This window comes from Sturnira hondurensis, unplaced genomic scaffold (assembly GCF_014824575.4).
Source record: "Sturnira hondurensis isolate 20B ecotype Veracruz unplaced genomic scaffold, ASM1482457v3 Scaffold0016663, whole genome shotgun sequence".
NCBI classification, from domain to species: Eukaryota; Metazoa; Chordata; class Mammalia; order Chiroptera; family Phyllostomidae; genus Sturnira; species Sturnira hondurensis.
This window is the reverse complement of record NW_028089294.1, coordinates 16184653-16208996: the sequence shown is the minus strand read 5'-3', so window position 1 is coordinate 16208996 and position 24344 is coordinate 16184653. Positions and strand designations below refer to the sequence as shown.

The 24344-nt window shown below is 48.3% G+C and overlaps 1 protein-coding gene across 2 annotated transcripts in view; it reads right to left on the bottom strand.

The window, feature by feature from the left end:
* KIF3C (kinesin family member 3C) overlaps positions 1–6466 on the bottom strand; it is a 37101-nt gene extending 30635 nt beyond the window's left edge. Inside the window, exons 1-2 of one of the 2 annotated variants that reach the window (XM_037066769.1) lie at positions 6126–6466; positions 4126–5971 (exon numbers count right to left, since the gene is read on the bottom strand). In XM_037066769.1, coding sequence (XP_036922664.1) covers positions 4126–5652 — 1527 coding nt within the window. In that variant the 5' untranslated portion in view covers positions 5653–5971; positions 6126–6466. Of the gene's footprint in view, positions 1–4125 lie in introns of both variants that reach the window. The other variant, XM_037066768.1, reaches the window with a different exon arrangement.
* Between the last annotated feature and the right edge of the window lie 17878 nt (positions 6467–24344).

Here is a 24344-nt window from a genome sequence, read left to right as displayed (position 1 = left end):
AGTGCAGACTAAATGAGGCAGTCTGTATGTAACATAGAGCACAGTGCTCAGCACCTAGCAAGTGTTAGATAAATGGGGTTATTATTACTGTTGTTCCTCAGGTTTAAAACTCCCTCTTACACATACCTAACTCATACTCACAGGTGGGAGGAAGGAGAGGGACCCACAAGGAGATAATAAAAAGCCAACTTGGCTGGTGCTCCTGGCAGTAACCTCGTCCCTCTGACTCCTGGGGCTTCAGGGTCTCTCTTCTGCACCCGCCACGGAGAGCTGGGCTGTACCCCGGGGTCCCCTGCTCTTCTCCCTCCAGGCTGCCTTCCATGGGGATCAACGAGCAATGTTTTTTTTTCCCCTCTCCCACTCCCTTTAGTTAGAGCTCGCATTTCGTGTCACCTGCAGCCCTTGTCACTCTCCTTTCCCTCAAAGAATCTAGAGTCAAAGTTTTAGAAATCATTTAGTCCAAACCCTCAAAATATGGAGTTTAAAATTAAGTCATTAAAAAAATTTTTGCATAATTCAGTTGAGTAAAGTACGCCTTCTCTCAACCAGTCTGCATGCATTCACCAGTCTTCCTTGCGGTAAGTGCACTGTGCAGACCTCTGGGTTCTCACTGTGCAGAGCCAGCCTCAGGGTAGGTCTGTCTGGGCCTTTACTCCTACCCTCCCTCACAGGCCTAGCAGGTTATCCAGCCCCTCTGTAAGTATGGGTGGCTTACGACTGAAGATAAACAGGGCACTGGTCGCAATCGCAAACCCTCACACATTTGCACTCCCTAACCTCCCCTGAGGCCCATGGTAAAGATGAAAGGAGACTCTAAGGAGATAGGGATGGTGCTTGTTCACAGGGAGGGGAGAACAAAGGGAAGGGGGAGCCTGGAGGTGGCAGGCAGGAAAAGCAGGCGAGACAGAAGAGGCAGACGGTTAGATGAGTCAAAGAGAGTGAATGAGGGCACTGGGTCGCATCAGCTCAGGCTTAGCTGCCCCCAGAGGGTAGTGTGAACTAAAAGAAGGGCTGAAGGGGAGATGAGAAGGGGCGTTGATGCCATCACGCAGAAAGTGGGAGCCTGGGTGTGTTGTAGAGGGTCAGCAAAAGCTCAGCTCCTTTCCAGGAAGGACCCAAGCTCTCACCTTCTGATCTGCCGTTGCCTCTGTCTCCTCAATCTTTCTTGCCTGGCTCTGCTCCCAGGGCAGTAGGGCTATACAGCGAGCCGCTGGGATGGCAGAGGAAGGAAGGAGCTAAGCTAACAACAAAGATGTCAGTCTTGGAGATCACTGGACCCCTGCCTGGCAGACAGAAGCCACCCGTGGCTGCTAATACCCTCCATTTATTTGGTGCTCTCAGGGTATTTCAAATGCCCCCACACGAATGATCTCATTCAGTCTTCAGCACATCCCTGTGACACAGGCAGGCTGGGATTACCTCCAACATGTTCCTCCCTTCTTTACCCTGTGGGTCTCTCAAGAGCCCTCAAATTGTTTCCTCCATAGAAACATCCAACTTAGGGGCTATAAAGAGGTCCTCTGTCAGGGCTCAATTCTGGCCTTGCTTGCTGCTGTCTGTCCTGGGCTGGGCCTAATGAGAAGTCACAGGATACAAATCCTTCCACTTCTGGAATTTCCCAGGCACCCCTCCCCCTTGGCTTACATCTGAAAGCCTGGCACACAATGACCAGTTCACCCACTCCCCAGAGAGCTAGGTCAGATTTCTCCTCATTAGGTGAGTGGAAACCTCAGGCCTAGAGAGGCAAAAGCCTTTGCCCTGAGTCACAGAGTGAGTAAACATGGCGGGTTCCATGATGACTTGGAAAGGACACGGGTCCAGGAAAATCAGAAAACCTGGGTTCCGGTCCTGGCCCCGCCCCTTATCAGTCAGAGTCACCAAACAGCCACTTAACGTTCCCAGCCTTGGTTTTCACTAACTGTCAAATGGAAATACTCCTCACCTCTTGGAGTTGCTGGGAGGATTACAAGATAGCAAGAAGTCTAAAATGTAATATAAAATGAATTACTCTGATGATCAAGTAGCATAGGTAACATCAGGACTGTGACATAACAGAAAGAGGCTGGGCCAAACATAGAGTCCAGGCTCTCCTGAACTCAGCCCTGTGGCCTGGGGGAGTCCTGGCCTCTGCTTTACAAGGCCCCTGCCAGCTGTACCACACGGTTCTGAGGGCTCTGCCTCTGGTGCAAGAATCTGGTGTCCGCCCCTGATCTCTTGGCTGTCCTATTAACTGTGCTCCACCTTGCCCACATCGAAGAATCTTACTGAGGGGGCCAGTGAGTTGCCAACAGCGGGACATCCCATGGAGCCTGTGCTCCACCCCCTCTTCCCATTTCCTCAGGGCTGAAGTGAGCTTCTATACTCTCTTAGCCTCAGTTGCCACCCAGTCTTAAGGATGGGATGGGGGCGGGGAGAGCAAGGAATGTGGCAGGGGGTTGTTCTTGCTAGAGAAATCAAGGACAGAGTGCCCCTGCAAGATTTCCCAGTGGAGAGAGAGCACCAGATGGCCTGGATTCCCCTCCTCCTGGGGAGAACTGAATCTAGCTGACCGGCCTTTAACTTCCTGCTCCTCCCGGGATGGCCCCAAATGTGTCAGACCATGATCCTTTCTTTGAGTAAGCAGCTCAGCACAACCCTTGCTGAGCTCACGGGGGTGAAATAAACGCACTAAATGTGCAAGGCTAGAGTCCCTGCGGCAGCAGCACATCCCCCAAACCCAGACAACCGCATCCAGCTTATCAGTCACCCTTCTAGAGGCTACAGCTCTCCCTTTCCAGGAGGGGCTTCCTTGCTCTCAGCCCACACTCCCGAGAAGGAATGAGAAATAGCAGTTTTTTCTCCCCAGGAAGTGATCAGCTCATGGGTCCCTGTGCCCTTCCTCCAACCCCCAGTACTGAGGGCTCCAGGGACTGAAAAATGCCAGGCTCATTGAGTTATGACATCTGCAGTGCTAAAATGTAGCAGGTCCATGGCTGGCCAGGCAGGAACCTCTGTAGTTTAGCCCCAGCCTGAGGTCTGGAGGCTGCCATGAGGGGGGACAGCTCAGGAAGCACACTGAGGCCTGATATCTCCCAGGGCAATGGGCAATTGGCCCTTATTAAGATGAGGTCTTGGTGTAGGGCCAGTTGGTTTGCTTCTCAAATTAATACAGGTCGAAGAATTATCAGGTTGGAAAAGCCTCAGAAATCACCCAGGCCAACCCTCTATTTTATATAAAGAGAAACTGAGGCTTGAGGACATGAGGAAGTCACTTGCATGGAGTCTCTCAGAGCCACAGAATAGCTAGGCCTAGAGTCCAGGGCTCCAGTGTAGAGCCCAGTGCTCTTTCCACCCTCTGTGCGGTCCCCCAAGTCCCCCTCCCGATGATACTGTGCAATGGGGTCTGCCCCACGTGGGCCCAGTGCTGCTCATTCATAAGGAGCAGAATCCATTCGTGGTCCCGCCTTGCCACCCAAGAACTGGAAGAGCTTGAGGCCCAAGAGGCCCCACTCAGCTCTGCCACTTCATGGAATGGTGCCTTAGTTAGGGCCCTTCTCTGAGCCTGAGTCACTCAATGATAAAATGGGGATTTAAGAACCATTTCCCCAGATGGCTACTGCAAGGATCAAATGAGATCATGTGTGTGAGGCTTTTAAAAAACTGTGAAGTGCTGTTCAAATGTCAGAGACTGTTAAAATGGGGCGAGTCTTGAAGGTGCTGTAGAGGAAGAAGGGCACAGGTGAAGGGCCATGCAAAAGTGAGAACCCATGACCAAATGAGTCCGAGGACCTGCCTGGCCATGCCATGGACCTGACCAATACTTGGGGCCACCAGCAGAGACTGACATGCAGCAGGTCAGACCACACCAAACTCATTGGCTTGAGAGACTGCCTCACTGCTTCGCGCTGTGTGTGTGTGTGTGTGTGTGTGTGTGTGTGTGGCGTACGTCTGTCCTCCTAGAGGCTCTTGCGAGGCTACCCTAGAATTTGCCTGGCTTTTCCAGGGCAGCATTTGGCAGGAGGGCACTGTAGGTGCTGGGGAAGGACACCTTGCTTCAGGCCAGCTCACAGTCCCACAAAGAAAAGCCTGCCAGCCCAGATCCCTTTGGGGGTGTCTAGATGCCCCTGCTTCCTCTGGGGCCCTTACCTTGTACTTGGCTGCAAGCAGCTCTGTGGCCTGCTGCTCACGCCGCAGATCTTCCAGCATCTTCTCCTTCTCTTCCAGCAGCTTCTGCTTCTCCTCGCTCACCAGACTGCGGTCATCCTGGATGGCTGCCTTCTCCTCCTCCAGTCGCTCCTTCTGCTCCTGCAGGTAATTCTCCATGTTCTTGTCCAAGGCCGACTCCAGGATGGGCTGGGGTGGACGGTGATTGTTGTTGTTGTCATCCTCCTCTTCAGCCACCCAGGCCTCGATCACTGGCCCCTCAGGGTACCCGGGGGGTGCTGACACAGCCTTCTTCCTGCGGCTACTCTTCCTCCGGAGCCGCTTCCCTAGCATCCCCTTCTTCTCCAGCTGGGCCTTCAGGCGGGCGATCTCCTCCTGGAATTCCCGCAGCAGTGTGTCCTTAGGGTCCTCGTTCACCCGGGGCTTGTTCTTGATGTTTTTGGCCCGGTTCGCAAAGCGCAAGGTAGAGAGGCTCTCATCGTAGCTGTGAGAAGCTGGCCCCAGCGTGGCCACCATAATGGTCTTGGCATTCCCCCCGAGAGAGTCCTGGAGCAGCCGGGTCAGCTTGGAGTCCCGGTAGGGGATATGGGTGCTTCTGTTGCCTGCCAGAGCAGCGATCACATTACCCAGGGCAGACAGCGAGAGGTTGATTTTGGAGGCTTCCTTGGGCCTCTCTCCACCACCTCCGCCCCCACTACCTGTGGACTGTGTGGCAGCCCCTCCAGCTGTGTTGGGGCTCGCCTTATTCTGCCTCTCGCTACCAGCCAGGTCCACCAGGTTGAGCTTGCCCACACGGATGTGGTCTTGGCCATCGGAGCCACGCTCACTGCACTCCACGGTGATGACGAAGATGGCATGGGAGCGGGAGCTGACCTCATTCATGTGTGTGCTGCCCACTGCCCGGGTCTGGTTCCCCAGGTTCATCACATGCTCAATCTCCTTGACATTCTTGGTGACAAAAGAGGAGAGGTCCTTGATGTAGACACCTGTCTCTGGGTTTTCCTTCAGCTCCAGCCTCTTGCCGGGCTCCTTGGAAAGCAGGTCTCGAATCTCCTCCTGGTAGATCTCCAGGTAGGAGGCCCGGACCAGGTACTGCTGGTTCTGGGAGCGAGAGATGTGGGTGAAGATGTGCTCAAAGGCATTAGGGATGACCCCACGCAGCTCGGGCTCCACCCAGGTCCCTTGCATGGTGTAGGTCTTGCCAGTGCCCGTCTGGCCATAGGCAAACACCGTGCCATTGAAACCCTGAAGCACCGAGTCTACCAGGGGCCTCACGGTTTCATCATACAAGTCTGCCTGCTTGGAGCTGGCATCATACACGGCATCAAAGGTGAAGGTCTTGGGCAGCTCCCCCAAGGCAGCGCGGGGGTTCCGCAAGGTCACTTGGCCCAGTTTCACGTCCATGGTTAGGATTTGCTCGTGACCAGCAGCCTCCTCCTTCCGGCTGAGGGGGCGGCAGCGGGCCACCACCTTCAGGGCCTCGCTGGCCTTGGTTTTACTGGCCATCATCTTGCTCCTGTCCTCCCTGCCCCACGGCCCCCTCCGTAGCCTGGGCGGTCCTGTGGTCCTCCCTAGGTAGGAATCAGCGGGGCCAGCCCAGCCCCCAGGCGCCGCTCTTCAATCCGCATGCAGCCTCCTAGGGTGGGGATACTGGGAGGTGGCCCACCGCTGCTGCAGTCCGGGCCTCCTCCGCCCTCTGGTCCTCGCTGCACCGACTGGGTACGGAAAATTAAGCAGAATCGCCCGACAGCCGCGGGAGCCGCGCTGGCTGAACAGCAGTGCCCGGAGCCCGCCCCATGCTGGGGCAGAGGAGCCTGGCCGTAAACAGCTATGGCAACAATGAGATAAAGGAAGAGGAAAATGGGATGGGGTGGGCGGCAGAGCTGTCTTCTCCACCTCCTCCTCCTCCCCTAGGGATCCATGGCGGGGCAGCAGGTCCTGGGCGGCCGAGGGTCTCGGCCCTCCTGAGGGCAGAGGCTCACCTAGAGTCCTCCTCCCCAGCTGGGGGATCATTCATTGCAGCCAGCGCTGCTGCTGATGCTTCTGCCTCCGCCTTCCCGGCCGCTGCCAGAGAATGAGAGAAAAACAGAAGGGGATGGGGCGGAGCAGCTGGGAGAATGCTATTGCCGCTGTGCTGCGGCCCCAGCCTAGCCCGGCTGGGGTGGGGCGAGGGGCGGGGCCGCAGGGCGGTAGACGGGAGCCCGGCGCGGCCAGTGCGCGGGGCACAGGGGTGCACCGCCAAGCCGCACCTTGCAGACCCCTCCGGAATGACAGGCTCCAGTTGCCGACTCAGGTCTTGCGCCCACAGGGCGGTGCGGCGCAGCCACCGCCCTCCGTCACTCCACTGGGCCTGGGCATGCTGGGAGTTGTAGTCCCGCCTTTGTTAACCCGGATCTGGCAGGTTGCTGCTGCCTTCTCCAGTCCAGGAGGCCCTGCCCTCGCTCGCAGGCAACCCTCAGAGTGACTGCTGAAGTTTCAGCCTACCTGGTGGGCTACCCACACTTGTTTCCTTCACGGCCACCGTCCTCCGTCTCTCCAACGCTCCCGCCTCTCCGTCTGTAGACAGGTATATGCCACCCCTCCCCTTCAGGGTGTCTCCAGGTAGCCTAATTCCTAGTCCTCTTCTCTCCCTACTCTGGTGTATTTCTTCCTTCCTCTTCTCTTCTCCTGGATGCACCTTCCAGCTGACTTTCTCCTCGCCTCCTGTTTGCACAAGCACCCCTCCATCTCCATCAACCTTCTATATTGTAGAAAAGGCCCTCCGTCTTCTTCGCTAACTTCTCAGCCTCCCCTCCAGCTACTCTCCTACGGAGAGTCTGTTACAGATATTGAATCCTCATGAGGTTCACATGAGGATTAAGTGAGATAATGTATGTGAAAACCCCCAGGGCATAGCAGACATTCAAGAAATTGTAGTTTTCTTTCCTTTTGTCCTTGCAGTCAGGTTGTTCACATTATTTGTCTCCCTTTTCAGCATTGTCTTCAGCCATACTTCCTCCCTCTTACACATTCAAGTTTCCAGCCATTCTGGTTTGCTTAAGGTCCTCCAAACATATGGTTGTTTTTCATGTCTTCATACCTTTGCTCATGCTGCTCCTTGGCTAGAAATGTCCTTCTAACTTTGTTCCTGTCTACAGAACCTCACCTTTTATTAATTCCACAACTCAATTATATATGGCTTCTGCTCCTATGGCTCAATAGAAATTTTCCTTTCCAAGGACATCAGTGAACTCCATTGCCCGTTCTAGTGGGCCCCTTTTAATGGGAGCCTTTGACTCTCGTTGCCCCTGAACTTTTCTGGCTTTCTTTCTACACCTCCTAGGAGTTCTGGTTGCTCAATTTCAGTCTTCCTAACTGGTTAATCTCACTCCGCCCCTACATTAAGTGTTGGCGTCCACTAAGGCTATGTCCTAAACCCTATTTTTCTTCAAATGCCACCATCTGGCAATCACTATAGCTTATGGCTCCAATTATTGTCTAAATGACTCCTAAATTTATATCTCCAGTCCAGACTTCTCTGGGTTCCAAATTTTATATATCCAGTTCTGTAATGGACGTGGCCACTTGGATAGCGCCGGTGTATATTAAATTCTACTTGGTCAACTGAATTCATCACCTTCCCTTCCAAACCTGGTCCTCTAGGAATGGTCCTTAGCTCTGTAAATGACTCTTTTCCCACCTTCAGTATATCCATTCAAACACCAAATCTATTGGTCTCTTCTCCACTTCCAGTATCATGATCCAAGCCACTATCTTCTCTGGCCTGAGCTCCCACAATAGGTCTTCCCAGGTGTGCTCTTGTCTCCACCCATCTATTCTCTATAATTTTTTAATAATACATGATTGATTACATTACTCCATGCTTAAGACCTTTCAATGCTTCTCACTGTTTTTAGGTAAAGTCCAAACCATTAATGCAGCCCCCAGGGCCCTACATGATCTGGTACCTGCCCTTGTCTCCTGTCCTGTCTCATGCCTCTCTGCCTTGTTCTTTGGGCTCTCACTACAGTAGCTCTCACTACAGTAGCTCTCACTACAATAGCTCTGACTACAATAGCCTTCTGCAGCTCCCTTCCAGCTTCCTAACACAAGGCCCTTCCACATTCTGTTTCTGCTGCAGATGACACTTATTTGAACCATCTTTGCCTAGATACCTGCTCTTCATCCTTCAGCTCTCAGCTTGAATGTCACTTCCTAAGGGCACCTTTCTTGGCTTTTCCATCTAGTTTATGTCCCTTGGTCATATGTTCTCATGGTTCCCTCTATTCCTTTCAGAGAAGTTAGCATAATTATAATTAAGTTGATATTCACCCACCTCCTCTGTTGTTCTTTGAAGACATTCAGTTTTGTAGACTAGCCACAGTGACTAGTCCAGGTCCTGGCACATAGTATGTGCTCAACAACTATTTTTATAAATAAATGAAATAAAAGCCCCTTATGAATATCACCTCTTTTGGGAACCTTTCTTTGATTCCCTCGAGTCTACCTGCTAACTAATCTTTCCTTTCTTTATGATCCTGTTGCTCATTGTTTAACTAGTCTTACAGTGCTCCTCATAGTGGGACCTGTACCATGGTTACCTGAGAATGTCTCCCTCCATAATGCATAGCCCCCTGCAGACAGGAGTCTCATTTACCTAGCAGAGCACCAAATACACTTTAGGCAATCAATATCAGTTGCTAAGCAAATGAATGAATGTTCCAAGACCTTCCAGGCAAGAAAATGGGAAGGTAAAATAAAGAAGTAACTGTAACAAATTCTTGCACAATATTTGTAGTATGCTTTACAGTTAATAGCATATTATCATGTATTCACTGGATTTTCACATCAACCCCAGGAAAAGGGAAATATTAATATTCCCTCCTTGTAAAGAGGACTCCAAGCTTCAGGCTAATTAAACAACTGAGGAAGGAAAGCCAGCCACCAAGTGGCATAGTCAGTCTTGACCCCAACCCTGCAACCCTTCAGGGGTCTTTCCCCTATATCATGGGGAGAGCTCACCACGGAGAGGGCAGAACAGTTGCTTCTGAGTCCTGGTTTGAATGACAGTTTCACTGGAGGCCAGGCTCATCTTTGGCTTGGCAGGAGTAAGAAGCTTCCTTCGCTGTTTTCACTTTGACAATGACATTTTTTCCAGGGGATTTCTACAACAGCCCCTTCTTCCAGTATGGACCCAGCAACAGTCAGGGTGTGATTACACGGAGAAGACAAAGTTAGCCCCTTAGTGATCCTGGGGCCTGCAAATTTTCAGGTGCAAGTAATTCAGCATTGGGATCTACCTTGTAAAACCAAGTTCTGCCAGCAGGGGGAGATATGAGTATGTGACAGAATCACAGGATGAGATCCAAGCTTCTGGGCTCTCAATCACTGTGACATTATCCAATTCAAGAGACCCCCAGTCGTGTCCAAGTCTACATTACTAATAGCTCCTCTTTTCCCAACAGCTTATTTCCCCCTTTCTCTGCTGTAAAGTTTCTGCTGAATGGGATTTGAGTCAACTCCCCGTCTCCTCCCTGAAAAGAATAGGAAAATCTGAGTATTAAACAGGCACTGTCCTAGGTAGCTTTATTGAACACCTAACAGGTGGGTACGTATGTTTTTGTAACCTTCACATTAACTCATGTGGCAGTACTGAAACTCAAGCCTAATTTCTCCAACTCCAAAGCCTGTGTTCTTTGCACCACTCTATACTGGGCCCCAAGGGTTAGCTTTCGATCTGTCCCCTAGCTGAACTAACTACCTTCTTTCAAGACTTCCCTGCTTCTTCTACCCCCAAGGGTCTCTTCTCTTCTTTACTTCCCTTGGCAATTAGCATTTGCTTTAAAAAATGGCATTATCATATCTACCTGTGAAATATTGTGTCCCCAATTGGATTTCTTCTTTGCTGTAGTTAAGTTTCTCATTGCAAAGTAATTTTAAAACATGTTTTGAAGAGCTTTTACTATACTATATATAGAATTGAGTATCCTAATGTTTTTAAATATTGTACACATTATCGGCTCCACTTTCTCTTAATTCTACCTGCAGCCCATCAACAGATACTATTTGGGTCCTGCCTACAAAAATCTATCAGTCCTGACTCCAAAACACTGTGTGCCACCACCACAGCCACCCTGGTCCACGCCCCCTTTGCCTCTCTCCTGGGCATCAGGTAGCATTTTAACAAGAATCCCTGCTTCCACACCCCCCCACTCTCCCTCCTCCACGGAACAGCCAGTCTTCTTTCTAGACTGTAAATCAAATGCCACTTCCTGCTTTCCACCTTCCAGCGCCTTCTCATCACTCTCCATATAAAATCCAAAGTCCTTCACCAGGGCTCCTGGTCCCTCCACCATCGGGTCCCTGGTCACTTCTCCCATTTCATGTCTTCATGCGCTCCGCTCCCCTCACTCTGACGCAAGAACACTGGCCTCCTTGTTCTTCAGTCCTGCCAAGCACATTCCGGTGCAGGGCCTGTGCACTGGCTCTTTCCTCTGCCTGCAGGCTTTTTCTCCCAGGGCTGCACATGGGTTCTCTCCCTCCCTTCATTCAGCATGTTTTCAAATGTCAGCTCCTCAGAGAGCCTTTTTGACCACACCTCCTAAAATATCTCTTCATCACTCTCTTACTCTTACTATCCTTACTCTGCTTTGTTTATTCATAGCACTTGCCACAGTGTGACATTCTAGGTGTTTCTATATTTGTTTATGGATCATCTGTCCATTAGAATGCAAGCACCAAGACAGAATGTTATTCTGTATCCCAGCTCCTGGAAATAGGACCAGTTCATCATAAGCCCCCAGGAAACATTTGTTTACTGAGCAAATGAACGAATGAATTTAGCAAGAGCCTTCACAATCACAATTTTGAACAGATGCTTCAACCCGGGTTGAACCATATGAAATCACCATTTTGTAGGTTTAAAATGATTGAGCATTGGCAATTTCACATAGTTCAGTCAAATAAAACACACACTCATGAAGTTGCCTTACATAAATATACAACTTAAAGAATTATTATAAAACAACGTCCCTGTAGGGGAGTGAGGGGAGGCAGAAGGGGGAATAAACGGTGATAGAAGACTTGACTTCGGGTGGTAAACACACAATACAGTATACAGATGATGTGTTGTAGAATTGTATACCTGAAAGCTGTATAATTTTTTAACCAATGTTATCCCAATAAATTCAATTAAAAAATCCCTGTACCAACCACCCAAGCCAAAAATAGGACATTGGCAGGACTCCTGAAGTCCCCTGCAGACCCTGTACAGTCACAGTCCCCTCCTTCCTCTCTAAGGTGGCCAATTCTCCTGGCTTTTGTGATAATCACTCAGTTGCTCTTTTCGTTTTTTTACCATCCAACGAATATGGTTTTGTTTTGCCTCTTTTCGAGCTTTACACAAACTCAGCCAGTGTGTGTTCTTTTGTATTTGTCTTTGTCCTGGTTTCCTGTATTTGAAAGATTCATCCATGTTGTAGTGTCTGCTGTATGTAATGTTGCTAATATGTGTTACTTTGTTGTGTAACTATACCGCCTATCATACTCTTTACCTTTTAATTTATTGATTTTAGAGAGAGGAGGGAGCAGAGGAGGGGCAGATATCGATTTGTTGTTCCACTTATTTATGCATTCATTGGGTGCTTCTTGCATGTACCCTGACGAGGGATTGAACCCACAAAGTTGGTTTATCTGGACCATGCTCTAACCAACTGAGCTACATGGCCAGGGCCTCTTATTGTGGTTTTAATTTGGATTTTCCTGATGACAAATAAATTGATCACCTTTTCATGTACTCATTGGCACTTCAATGTCCATCTCTTGAGAACTGCCCCTTCAAGTCCCTTACTCATCTTTCTACTGAGTTGTCTGCCTTTTTCTTATGGTTTTTTAAAAAAAAGTTCTTTTTTTCTTTTGGCTTTGAGCCTCTTCTCTGTGGCTTGACATTTCATTCTTTTCATGGAGCCTTTTTATAATCAGGATTCCTTATTTTATTTTATTTTATTTATTTTTTTTAGGATTCCTTAATTTTAATGTAGACATACCCATCAGTCTTTTTCTTTGACTGGCACTTTTGTGTTTTGCTTTCAAAAACTTTCCCTCTACCTTAACATCAGAAAGATATTCCACATTATTTTCTAAAAGCTTTGTTGTTTTGAATGGCCACCTAACTTCATGATTTGTTTCGAATCATAATGTGTTTCAGATCATCCTCCTGTTGTTGCACATGTCGGCCACCCTGTTTGTTGTTTTTAACCGATCGAAATCGTCATGGAAATAGCTCCTGTTCCTCTCCTCAGTCTCACCCAACCCCTCTGGGCCTGGGGAGGAGGAAGTGGAGGCTGAGGTGGGTGGGTAGTAACTGCTAACCTGGCCCGTGAACACTCTGGATTTGCTCTGTTCCTTGAATTCCAGATGGCGTCTCCCACTGCCTGCCCAGCCTCCTCTTTGGAATGCTCCCATCATCACCTACTTGTACCCTCTAATGGGCTCCAAGAGCTGAAGGCCCCAAAAGTCAGGAGACCTGGGCTGAGACCCAACTCTGGCCACCCAGGCATTTGATGACTTTGACAGGAAGAGTGCCCAAATCTCCAGCTCATGTGCACAGGTCAAGGCACTGAGTCCTGCATCTCCGTCTGCCCGTCTGGTGACCTTTCCTCTGATTCACCGCCGCCAGTCAGCGGTCAGGTCAAGGTCCTAGCTTCTGCATCCTGGAATGTTGCAGGGGCGGTTTCCTGGTGTGATTCACCAACAGCAAGAATGTTTCAGTTCAACACAGAGACCAACTTGGGGAAGGGGACTCAGATGTCCTCAGCCAGGAAGCTTCCTCAGAGCCTCCCAGTCCCCAGACATCTCTGCCTTCTGAGCTCACAGTGTCTCTCATTCTGAGGGTCATTGTGTCCCCCCAGAGGGTGTTCACTCCATCTTCTCTGCTGTTATTTTTCCCATGTGGTGCTCTTTCTCCAGCTGTGAGCAGCTGCAGGTCCGTGACACGCACAAATGCCTGTGCCTTGCGCCAGCCCAGTGGCTGGACATGGATAACACTCCGAAGCTGTGAGAGTGAGCCAGCAGATGAGGTCTGTGGAGTGTGCAGGCATTAGCAAGCATACTTTGTAGTTAGTATGCCACTTGGAGGATTCCAAACTGATCCAAAATTCGGACCTGTGGCCTATTGGTCTACCACTGACAGAGAGGAGTGACAAAGGAGCCTGGGCCAACTCCCACAGCCCAGGCAAGTGGATTTTCAAAAACCAGGCCTGTCTTACTGGTACTCTCAAGTATCCTCTGAAATAGCTCTCCCTAAAGGACATGCTAACTGGTAGGGAAGTTCATTTCCTAAGAAGACCCTGTCTGTACCCTCTAATGGGTTAGAATCTAAAGAGAACAGCGGCTGATAAGCTGGGAGCACAGTGGCTCTGGGAGCTCGACCCCCTCCCAGCTGGAGTCAAGAAACCTGAGCTCAGGCCTGGCCCGGCCACAGTGTGCCCCGTGACACTGGGCCTCCTGCTGACTTCATCTCCTGAGCCTGTGCCCTTATATGCCCAGCAAAGGGCAGCCCTGCCCAGGCACTGCACAGAGATGCTGTCAGAAGAAATGACATATTATATATAAAAGTATTTTGAAAAGCGTAAGGTATTACGATGACATGAAGGGTTGTTAGAAGAGCCGAGAGATGGAACAGGCAGGCCTCTGACACTTCTCAGTACGGTTTGCTGGGCAGTGGAACAATCCCTTATTTGTTCAGTACACTTGATAATCCACAAAGAGTTTCTGGGCTCTTTGTCTCACCTGAGCCTCACATTAAGCCAGCGAGGCAGGCGGGGTGGGGATTATTTTCCTTGACCACTGATCAGGTGAAGACAGTGAGGCTTAGAGGCCATGGTTCTCCCACGATTCTGGGGTCACAGACCTAGAACTAAAATCCCCCTATGTAGCTCTCTGTGCTCCTTATGATGGGCCTGTTACGGTGCTCCCTCTGTTTCAGTTGCGGTAATCCCATGGGGCAATTTCCCCCAAGACCTGTGTGGACACAGCCTAGCAGATCCCAGAACCCCCGAGTGACTGGAAGGGGTGGGGCAGGAAGGGGAGAAGAGTAAAAAGGGGGTGTGGTTATCTCATGAGTAATGTAAAGTTATTAAAAGGTTTCAAACAGAAATACTATGATCAGGGCTATATATTTTTAAAATTACTTTCTTTCTCCACTTCTTCCTTCTTTTCCTACTCCTTTTTTCTCCTCCCTTATTCTTTCTCCTTTTTATTCTTCACTTACTTTGTATTAATTCTCTAGGAAAGAAAGAAAAGAACATTTGGGGACCTTTCACCACAAGAACCCTTGGGTGTTCAGCCAGCTGAAGCCCTAACTGGCTGGTTCCTTGCATGCGTAGGATGCCAGGGTCCTGCTCAGAGACTCCCCTCTCCAAGGGGGCAGTTCTGGGGGCTTCGTACTCCAGGAGCAAGGCCAGGAGTCAGTGAAGGAACACGATGTAGCAGGGATAAGCACTGGACTGCTTGCCTCCCAAAAGGCTGGAGCCAGGCCTTTGGGTCGCTCTTTGGCCCCGTGGGAAGGGCCCTGCCTCAACCACTGCCTGAAGTGGCCCAGAACCTGGGGTTTCAGTATGTGCCCTTCTCCAGTGGGTGCCTGCCTTCCAGAGTGGCCAGGTGACTGATGTGCGTACCCTGGGGTGCCCCCTCCAGGCTGACTGACCCTTTCCTTAGCCTACTTCCTTCCTATCTCTCTGTGCCCCACATAGATCACGTGCCTGGCAGCCAGATCCCAGGTCAGAGTCCTTGGAGAGGTAGTAAACAGAAAAGCTAGCACTTGAGCCTGTGTGTAAGCATGTGTGCATGTGTGTGCATGCACATGCAAGCATGCACAAGTGTATGGCATCCTGGGAGGAAAAAGTACACACTGTCTCTATAGAAAACCTCCCAATTGGTTTTGCTCAATATCATATTCCCAGTACCGGGAAAGTACTTGGTACCTAAGAACATTTCTTTGAACAATAAATGAATGAAACAAGACCAGAACTGGAGCGTGTCTGTGGCCTGGATATAGCAACCAGAAAATCCTTGGAGACCTCACTAGCACATTTCCCAGGAGTGCCAGCAGAGCAGGCCTGGTGCTGACGGTTGAGGAGAGCAGAGGAGGTGAGCAAGGGAGCACGGGCAGCTTTTTAAAGAGTCTGGAGTGAGGGAAGGGAGGCCATAGGGCAGTGGGAGGGGTGGGGATGGGAGAACCTGTTTGAGTGGAAGGGAGAGTCCTGTGGAGAAGATTACTGGCCACAAGGCCTTCTTGCTCAGCATGGCCTGTTTTAGATGTTGACCTTGCTGCCTCTCCTTCCCATACTAAAACCGGTCTTTTCTCTTGCCTTCCTTGAACATAGATCTTACAGACCAGGATCACTGTGTTGGTTGTCCTCAGCATTTTTGACAGCTTTTCCAGGAGTGTTCTGCTTGACTACGTGAACAGTGGCCTTGCCTCCCTCTGGCATTTCCAGAGCACTCCAGCTTCCCCCGGATGTGCCCTCCCTCCAAGGAAGCAGAAGGCCCTGGTTTGCAGGTGCAATGGAAAGGCCACCTGTGCCCCAGACACATAAACAAGGGAGCCTCCTCTTTGATGTTCAAGTTCCTCGCTTGAGCTAGCTCCAGGTACAGACCTGCAGGTTGGACATTCTCACCTGAACAAATCAAAATATAACCTCACCCACCCTTTAAGGCCCTCAGCCAGGTCCTTCTCTCTCCACTACCCTGTCTCTATCATCATTCCCAGTACTAGGAATTACATTTCTGTCCAGCCCTCCTTCTCCCAGGATGCACCTCTTACCTCTCCGTCCCTCTCTATTCCTGTTTTCTCTGCTCTGCCCCAAACCTTCCTTACCTTAAGCCTCCATCTCTGCATCAGCTTCCTTCCCACATCTCTGATTCCAAAGTTTCTCTTCTCCATCCCATTCTGCGAACCTCAACATTATTTATTTTCTTTCCCGTTTTTCAAAATTAAGCATTATATCATATATTTATTCATAAGAACATGCAAATGCATATGCATAATTTAGAGGAAATGTATATGGGGGGCTATAGCCATTCTCCATGTTAATAAGCAGAACACTGCCAGTACCCATTATTTTCTTTAAATGTCTCCTTTAAGTTGGCTCCCCATGCATCGTCCAATTTCCCCAGCATGTCTTCAAGGCAGGCCCCATCAGGCTGGCCCCACCATGCCTGATCCTCTCCCATCCTGCCTTCACTCTAAGAATTACACTTAGTCTAAGGCACTGGATCAAACACATACACCTATTCCTGGTCCCCTCTCTGTCATTGACTAGCAATCTGAATTGAATTATATTGTCTAACTTTCTGAATCAGTTGGAACTCTTGTAGTAGCAAGTAACAGAAACCAAATTAAAACTGGCCCGATCATGAAGGAAATGTAATGGCTCACCTCTCTGAGAAATCCTAGGAAAAGTCTGGCTTCAGGTACAGCTGGGTCTGAAGACCCAAATAATGTCCCTTGGCTCTGCTTTCCTCTGTGTTGGCTTTATTCTCTCCCCAATTGTTCCAGCAGAGGTTCTGGATGTCTCACTCACTGGTTCGGATCATGTGCTGATCCCTGAACTAGTGTGGCTAGTAATGGGCTAGGTATGCTCACCTTGGACTCAAGGGTGAAGCCGGAACCCTGGTTGGTCTGACAGTGGAGTGAGATGCTTTCCCAAGAAGAACCAGGGTTCTAGCTGCTGAGGTTGGGAGGCTGGGCTGCTGAGCAAGCAAAATCAACGGTACTCTCCGGTTCTCACTTCCCTTGTGAGTGGGAATCTATTCTGCCAAATGGTGGGAAGGTTAAAAAAAAATCAGGGCTATAAAGATTTTTTGAAAACTTTAAAATTCAATAGAAATGGGCGTGATTTTGAAGATGATGATTTGTCTGCCTTTTCCTCACACCGTTCACCTGTCCAGATGCCCTGTGACTGTTTATCCAAAGCCTGCTTTTCATTCCCCAGGCCCTGAGAACTGGACCTTTTCCAGCACCTAGTGCCCCTGGAGTACCTGTGGGTCTCTTCAGCATTTAGCTGTCCCCCATCACTGAGCAATTACTTAGATATGGTCTTTCATTGTCTTGGTTATTTGTTGTTTAGGAATATTATAGTGTATGGGACAGTCCTCTACTCCTTATGAGGCATGAGATATAGTGAACATGTTTTAAGTATGCAATATATTCCTTTTGGTTGATTTATTTTCCTTCTGGTTGTTTAATAGTTTACCTAGCCAGGTTGGAAAGGTTTCTACTCGTATCATGGTTAACAACTAGAGCCCACAAATCTCCAGTTGACATCTGGTCTCATGATACATACTTGTTCTAAAGTTCTGGTGCAACTATGGGCACCTTTCCCAGGTTCCTTGTCCTGGCTTTTGTCTCTTCCTTGGGGAGGTGCCAACTTACCACTTACTTCTCCAGAGCTACTCCCTTTGTAACCAGAGCCAACAGAGATTTTCTCTGCCATTTCCTGGAACCCTTCCACTGGCCCCAATTTCTACTTTCTATCAGAGACGGAAGGAAGGCAGAACTTGAACATGAACTTCATGTTCCAGAAGAGACCCTCTTCCGTCTCTGATAGATGGTGGGTAGTTCCTGGTAGCCCAGTGGGAGGACGCCCACCTCAACCATTTAACACCCTTAGCAATCATACAAGACACACACACAAAGTGTGATGAGGGCTTAGAGACAAAGAGCATAAACCCAAAGAGCCTCTTTCTTCCAGAGGGACGCCCCTCACTCTGGCAGGCCGTGGGGAAGATACGTGGGGACCCTGGGATTTTCCTTTCATTTTCTTGTGTCTTCAAAAGCCGCCCTGGTAGCTTGGTAATGTGAACCTAGGGTTTAGATAGGTGGGGCACAGCTTCCCATCCAGGTTTACCCAGTTTTTCCAGGCAGAAGAGTGTGCTGAGGCTGCAGGCAAGAGGAAGCCCAAGACAGAGGAAGGACAGGGCGTTGCTTTCTCAACTTCTTGAGAACAAAGTTGTGTAGCAAGACAAGCTGGAGCATGCTCAGCATTTCTCCTTCCTGACTTGGGTTTCACCTCAGCCCTAGTTCAGTGGCAACCCTCTTGGCTCAGAGGGCTGTGGGATCCAAGAGGAGGAAGCTCATAAAATCCCTCTTCTAGTAGGGGCGGGGCTGGGGGGGGCGGTAGGGTGGAGTTTTAAAGTAAGCCGCTACCAAAGGCTGAGTCAGCTGTGTTGCTCCAACTCTGGATCTGCCTCCTCTTGTTCCTCTGAGCTGCCCACCCTGCCCTCTAGTCACAGCAAATTTCTTACCACCCCTGACCATGACAGGCGTGGCTGCTGTGCATGGTTTCATGGGCAGTGCGCTACACAATTCCTGGAGGTGCCATCTCACAGAGGAGTGAACAGCCACTCCAAGAATCATGCGCAACTGTACCAGGCAGCCCTGAGCCAAGACCTTTTATGACTTTCTCCCTTTCCTTATAGTGCACCCTCTGCCCAGAACGCCCTTGTCTGCCTTTCTTACCACCCTCTCTTCACCTAGTGAATCATCTAACAGTCAGCTTGTAAATGTTGCTCAAATAACGTGGATGAACACAAATGTAACAACTTCATGCTTTTGGAAATGCTCAAAGCCATTGGAAAGAAACACCTTAACACAAGAGTCTCAAACTGGCACACTGCAGCTCCATCCCTCTGGTAGTTTTATTACGCTGGTGCCTTTACACCGGTGGGCTTTTATAAAGGGCAACGTAAAGAAAATCCATCAACTGGCTAAAATGAAAAAGACATAATAGCAAGTGTTGGTGAGGATGAGGGGCAACTAGAACTCTCATGCAACGCTAGTGGCTCTGTAAACTGGGATAAGGACTTTGGAAGCTATTTACTGACAGCTACTAAACTGGAGGAGATGCCTAGCCTATGATTCAGCAGTTCTCCTCCTAGAAATACAAACATGTTACACACAAAATGACCAAACATCACCATGGCAGCACTAGTGACGGGAGCCCCAAGCTGGAAGCAAGTCGAATGCCATCAACAGCAGAATTAATGAATGATGTGCCATATTTGTAAAATGAAATGTTACACAGCAATGAAAATAAATGAATTACTGCACCATAATAACATGGACAAATTTGACAAACAATGCTAAGTTAGACAAGCCGGCCATAAAAGAGTTCACACTACATGATTTTATTTATATAAAGTTCAAGAACAGGTATTGGTGGGTTGGAAATTAGAACAGCGGTTACCCTGGGGTGACAGGGAACGACTGGAAAGGGACATGAAGTCTCAGGGGCGCTAGTGGTGCTCTGTTTATTAACATGGAAGGGGCTATACCTGTGTGTTTGTTTTGTGAAAGTTTATGGAGCTGCACACTCAATGTATGGATGCTATGCTTCAGTAATAAAGATTATTTAAGAGAATAAAAGCAATGTGTACTTCTGGCCACAAGAAAGTAATAGGATCTAGATTTAGCCTCTGCTTTAATCATCTCGAACAATGTATATGAGTTTTAAGACGCTGGATAACAGGCAACTCAGGACAGTGACCCAAGAAGGAAGGGAAACAAATGAGATGAATCTCACAAGTATCTCAGCTCACTGGCTGGAGAGAGTTTCCAGGCTACAGCACAGAGGGAGGGGAAGAGAGAGAGTTCTTGGAGATTCGCCAAGGAGTCTTGGAATTTTTGCCTGGGTACCAATCGGTACCTATCTGTTAAGGAGTGGGTGACGCTGGGGAAAGAAACGTCTTTAAAGCACTGAAAGAAAACTGCCAGCCAAACAAGAACAAAGTATCTTTCAAAAATGAAGGTCATGCTCTGCCTGGTGTGGCTCGTGGGTTGGGCACTGGCCTGTGAACCAGAAGGTTGCTGGTTGGATTCCCGGTCAGAGCACTTGCCTGGGTTGCCAGGTCCTGGTTGGGGGCGTATGAGAAGCAACCAATCGAGATGTTTCTCTCGCACATTGATGTTTCCCTCCCTCTCTTTCACCCAATCTTCCCCTTTCTCTAGAAATGAGTAAATAAAATACTTTTTTAAAATGAAGATGAAATAGACTTTTTCAGAAATATAAAAGTGACACTGCCTCTGGGTGCGATAGATTAAGACTCTACAGCATGACTCTTGCCTGCAGAAAACAATGATAAAACTGAATTTAATGCAGAAGGAACTACCTGAAGATACTGAAGAAAGAACAGAATCAGACAGTTTACCTACCTCTCTGACTGACCTCACTGACTCACGAATGAGCAGAAACGGAGCAGCCCAGCTGAAGGTAAACAGACTGCAGCTGGTGCAGGGAGAGGAGCGTGACCTGGAGCTGAGACACAGCTCTACGGAAAACTGCTCGTCTTTGAGGCTTTGAGCCCAGGGCTAAGTGAGTCCCATGTTTCACAACAAAGGCAGACAGGAGTTCACTAGGAAAAACAGTTTTTCTGGTCTAGAAAACCGGAGCAAAAGAAGCCAGGAAAACCGTGAAGACTGAAGGGAGTAGGAGCTCAGAAAGAAAAGAACCAGAGAGGAGAGCACCAAACGCTGCGTACCCATATCTCCGACTGATGCTTGAAGCACGCACGCACGGAACAGAATCAAAGTAGCTCAGCTAAAGACAAGTGATATGAGCCCATAACAAAAATGCTACATAAGAAACAAGATTTGCTACTTCAGCTTAGCCAAGAATGTTACCTGTAAAATCAGAGGATATAATAGTCACTGGTGAAAAATAATCAGAAGAGATAGACTTTAAGGAATCGATATATGCAACTTTGGAAGCTTGGTAAGTCTGCTGGGCAAGACGGCAGGTCCCTGGGAGAGTTGCAGGTTGAGTCTAAAGGTATTCTGGCAGATTTCTTCTGATCCAGGAGAGGCCAGTCCTTGTTCTGTTAAGGCCTTCAATTTATTGAATGAGACATACTCACTGTAGAGAGGGTTATCTGCTTTACTCAAAGTTCAAGAATTTAAAAGTTAATCTTATCCAAAACACACCTTCACAGAAACATCCAGAATAAGGTTTGGGGAAATGTCTAGGCACTGTGACACAGCCAAATTGGCCAACCAAAAGTGATCATCACAATAACAGTATCTAGAATATCCACAAATGAGCATTCATAACACTCATAAACAATCCAAAATAACTTGCAAAGAAAGAACCAGGAAAAACACATATTCTCAAGAGAAAAATCAATCAACACAACTCAGAGATGAACCAGATGTTGGAACTAGCAGACAAGGATTTTAAAGCAGCCATTATAATTACTCAAAATAAAGTAAAATAAGACTTGATTTCAGTGCATGCAAATTTCAGCAGAGAAATTGGAAGTCTCATCAGAGAAATAGAAACAATAAAAAGGAACCAAGTAGTAATCCCAAAGATAAGTGATATAATTTCTGAAACAAAGAATTTACTGCATGGACTTAACAACTGAATGGACAAGAGAGAGGAAAGTGCCAGTGAACGTTGAGATAGATCAATCAAAATTATCCAATGTGGCCCTGGCTGGTGTAGCTCAGTGGATTGAGCATGGGCCTGCAAACCAAAGGATCACAGTTCGATTCCCAGTCAGGGCACATGCCTGGGTTGCAGGCCAGTTCCCAGCAGGGGACCCACGAGAGGCAACCACACATTGATATTTCTCTCCTCCTCTCCTTTCCTTCCCCTCTAAAGAGAAATAAATAAAATTTTTAACAAAATTATCTAATGTGAATAACAAAATAAAAAAGAACACATGCAATCAAACACGTTTACCCAAGAGAAAGTTGGGAAAGTGTCTTGCAAAAATGTGTACATGAAGGTTTGTAGAAATTTTATTCGAAATAGTCCAAACCCAGAAACAGTCCAAAATATCCATTACCGATGAATGAATGAACAATTGGTGTTATACCCATTCAGTGGAATACTACTCAGCAATGAAAAGGAGCGGCCCACTACTGATACATGCCCAAAAGGAATGACCTATAAGGATTATGTTAAGAGAGGGAAGCCACACATAAGACTATATAATGTATGGTTCCATTTACTATATAAAATTCTGGAAAGGAAAAGTGACAGGGATAGAAAGTAAATCAGTAGATGCCAGGAGCCAGAGTTGGGGCCGTGAGGCCCCAATAGAAACACTCTGTGTCATGATTGTGGTGGTGGTTGCATCTGTCAAAACTCATTGTATCATACACTTAAAGTTGGTAAACTGTATTGTGTGTAATATACACCTCAATAAAACTGACCAAAAACCCAAAATAAATAAAAGGCTCACTTTACACGTGTAGATGAACCGCTTGCCTCCCCTCTGCCTCCAGCATGCATAGGGGTTTGCAGTCCCTGACTGGCCTGACTAGTAGTTTATGTTCTCAAAGCTTTTCATATTCTTTATTTAATGTGTTGTGCTACCTGAGATTTGGAAACATGAGAATTTTTTAAAAATATTTAATTTATTTACTTTTAGAGAGAAGGGAAGGGATGGATAAAAAGAGGGAGAGAAACAGCAATGTGTGGTTGCTTCTCGTGCACCTGCTACCAGCAACCTGGCCCGCAACCCAGCCTTGTGCCCTGACTGGGAATCGAACCAGTAACATTTTGGTTCACAGGACGGTGCTCAATCCACTGAGCCACACAAGCCAGGGCCAGGAAACATGAAAATTTGACTTTCAGAATTTATCTTCTAGGATCCCAAGAGGAAGCAGAAATTACACAACTTGTTAAGATGTGAAGAGAGGAGCAGGGGATAGAGAGGAGCAGGGGATAGAGGAGAAGGGGATAGCGCAAGGCCAGAGCTGCCACTAGCTTCTGCAAGTTAGGGAAAGTGTGCCCTTCCTCAAGTTAAAAACATTTTTAGGGGCCTGGCTGGTGTAGCTCAGTGGATTGAGCTTGGGCCTGCGAACCACACAATCGTGGTTCAATTCCCAGTCAGGGCACATGCCTGGGTTGCAGGCCAGTTCCCACAGGGGACTCACGAGAGGCAACCATACACTGATATTTCTCTCCTTCCCTTCCCCTCTAAAGATAAATAAATAAAAATCTTAAAAAACATTTTTAGTATATTTTTTACACAACCTGCACTATGACAGGTACTGGCCCAACTCCTGGGCTTGACTCTAGCGCCCTAGCGTGGAGCATCCCCGGCTGGACTCACACCGTTGCTCTCACACACAGCCCATTGCTGCCTCTCCCTTCCCCCAGCCTCCTAGGTGAACTATGTCAAGTTTAGAGTTGGGGGAGGGCGAATGTTAGAAGTTGGGCTTCTGAGAGGAACAGGTGGTGAGAGAAGAGACCTCAAGCACACCACAGCACATGTGAGACAGGCCTTGCTGTGCACTGGCTGTGAGTGTGTGCAAGCCTTTGCTCTCAAGGCTGTGTGCGGCCGTGTATGCAAGTGGGGGTTTAATTAGAGGGTGCTGCTCCAGCCGGGAGGTCTAGAATGTCTACAACTGCCTACCTGTTTTCATTCAAGTTAGGATACGAGTATATCTGGCTGTGGATGTTGCCTCCTTCAATGTGGTGCCTTTGTGCAACGCACAGTCTGAACCACCTGGTGGCCCTGGGTGAGGACCCCTAAAGCCTTTCTTCTTCTTCTTCCTAAGGAGAAACTCCTACCAGTCACCTGAGAAGAAGCAAGAGAGGGAGATTTATGTCAAATCTCCTTTCTTTCCATACCTCCCCAAATGCCAGTTTTATCAGAAATGCCTCAGGTCTCCATGGCAACTTTTCTACACAGTACCAGGAGGACCTGGGATGGGATGGATAGATGGGGGAGGGTGGGCCTTTATCTATACATCACATCTGGTGTTTGAAGACAATCTAAGTACAATTGACTCACCAAATACTTTTTCCTCCCTGCCTTTACTGTCAAGGTAAATCTTCGCTCTTCAAATCTAATCTTAAATAGCGAAGAAACTAGAAGATACACACCACCAAATTGTTATCAGCCATGGCTTTATGGGGGCTTTAAGTGCTCTTTATGTCTGTATTTTATAAAGTTTTTATACTTGTTATTACTTTAAAAAATAACCTCAGTCTCAGTACTGCCTCCTCAGGGATGCCTTCCCTGAACACCTCTCTCTCCAGTATGACTTAGGAGTCCCTCTTTCGTACACACAGCACCCTGCACTTTCCTCCCTCTATGCGCATAGGAGAAGCACAGGAATCACTAATGTGAACTGCAGTGGAGGGCAGGGACCTCCACTTAATCATTTCTGAATTCCCAGCCCCTACAAAATGCTTGGGGCCCAGTAA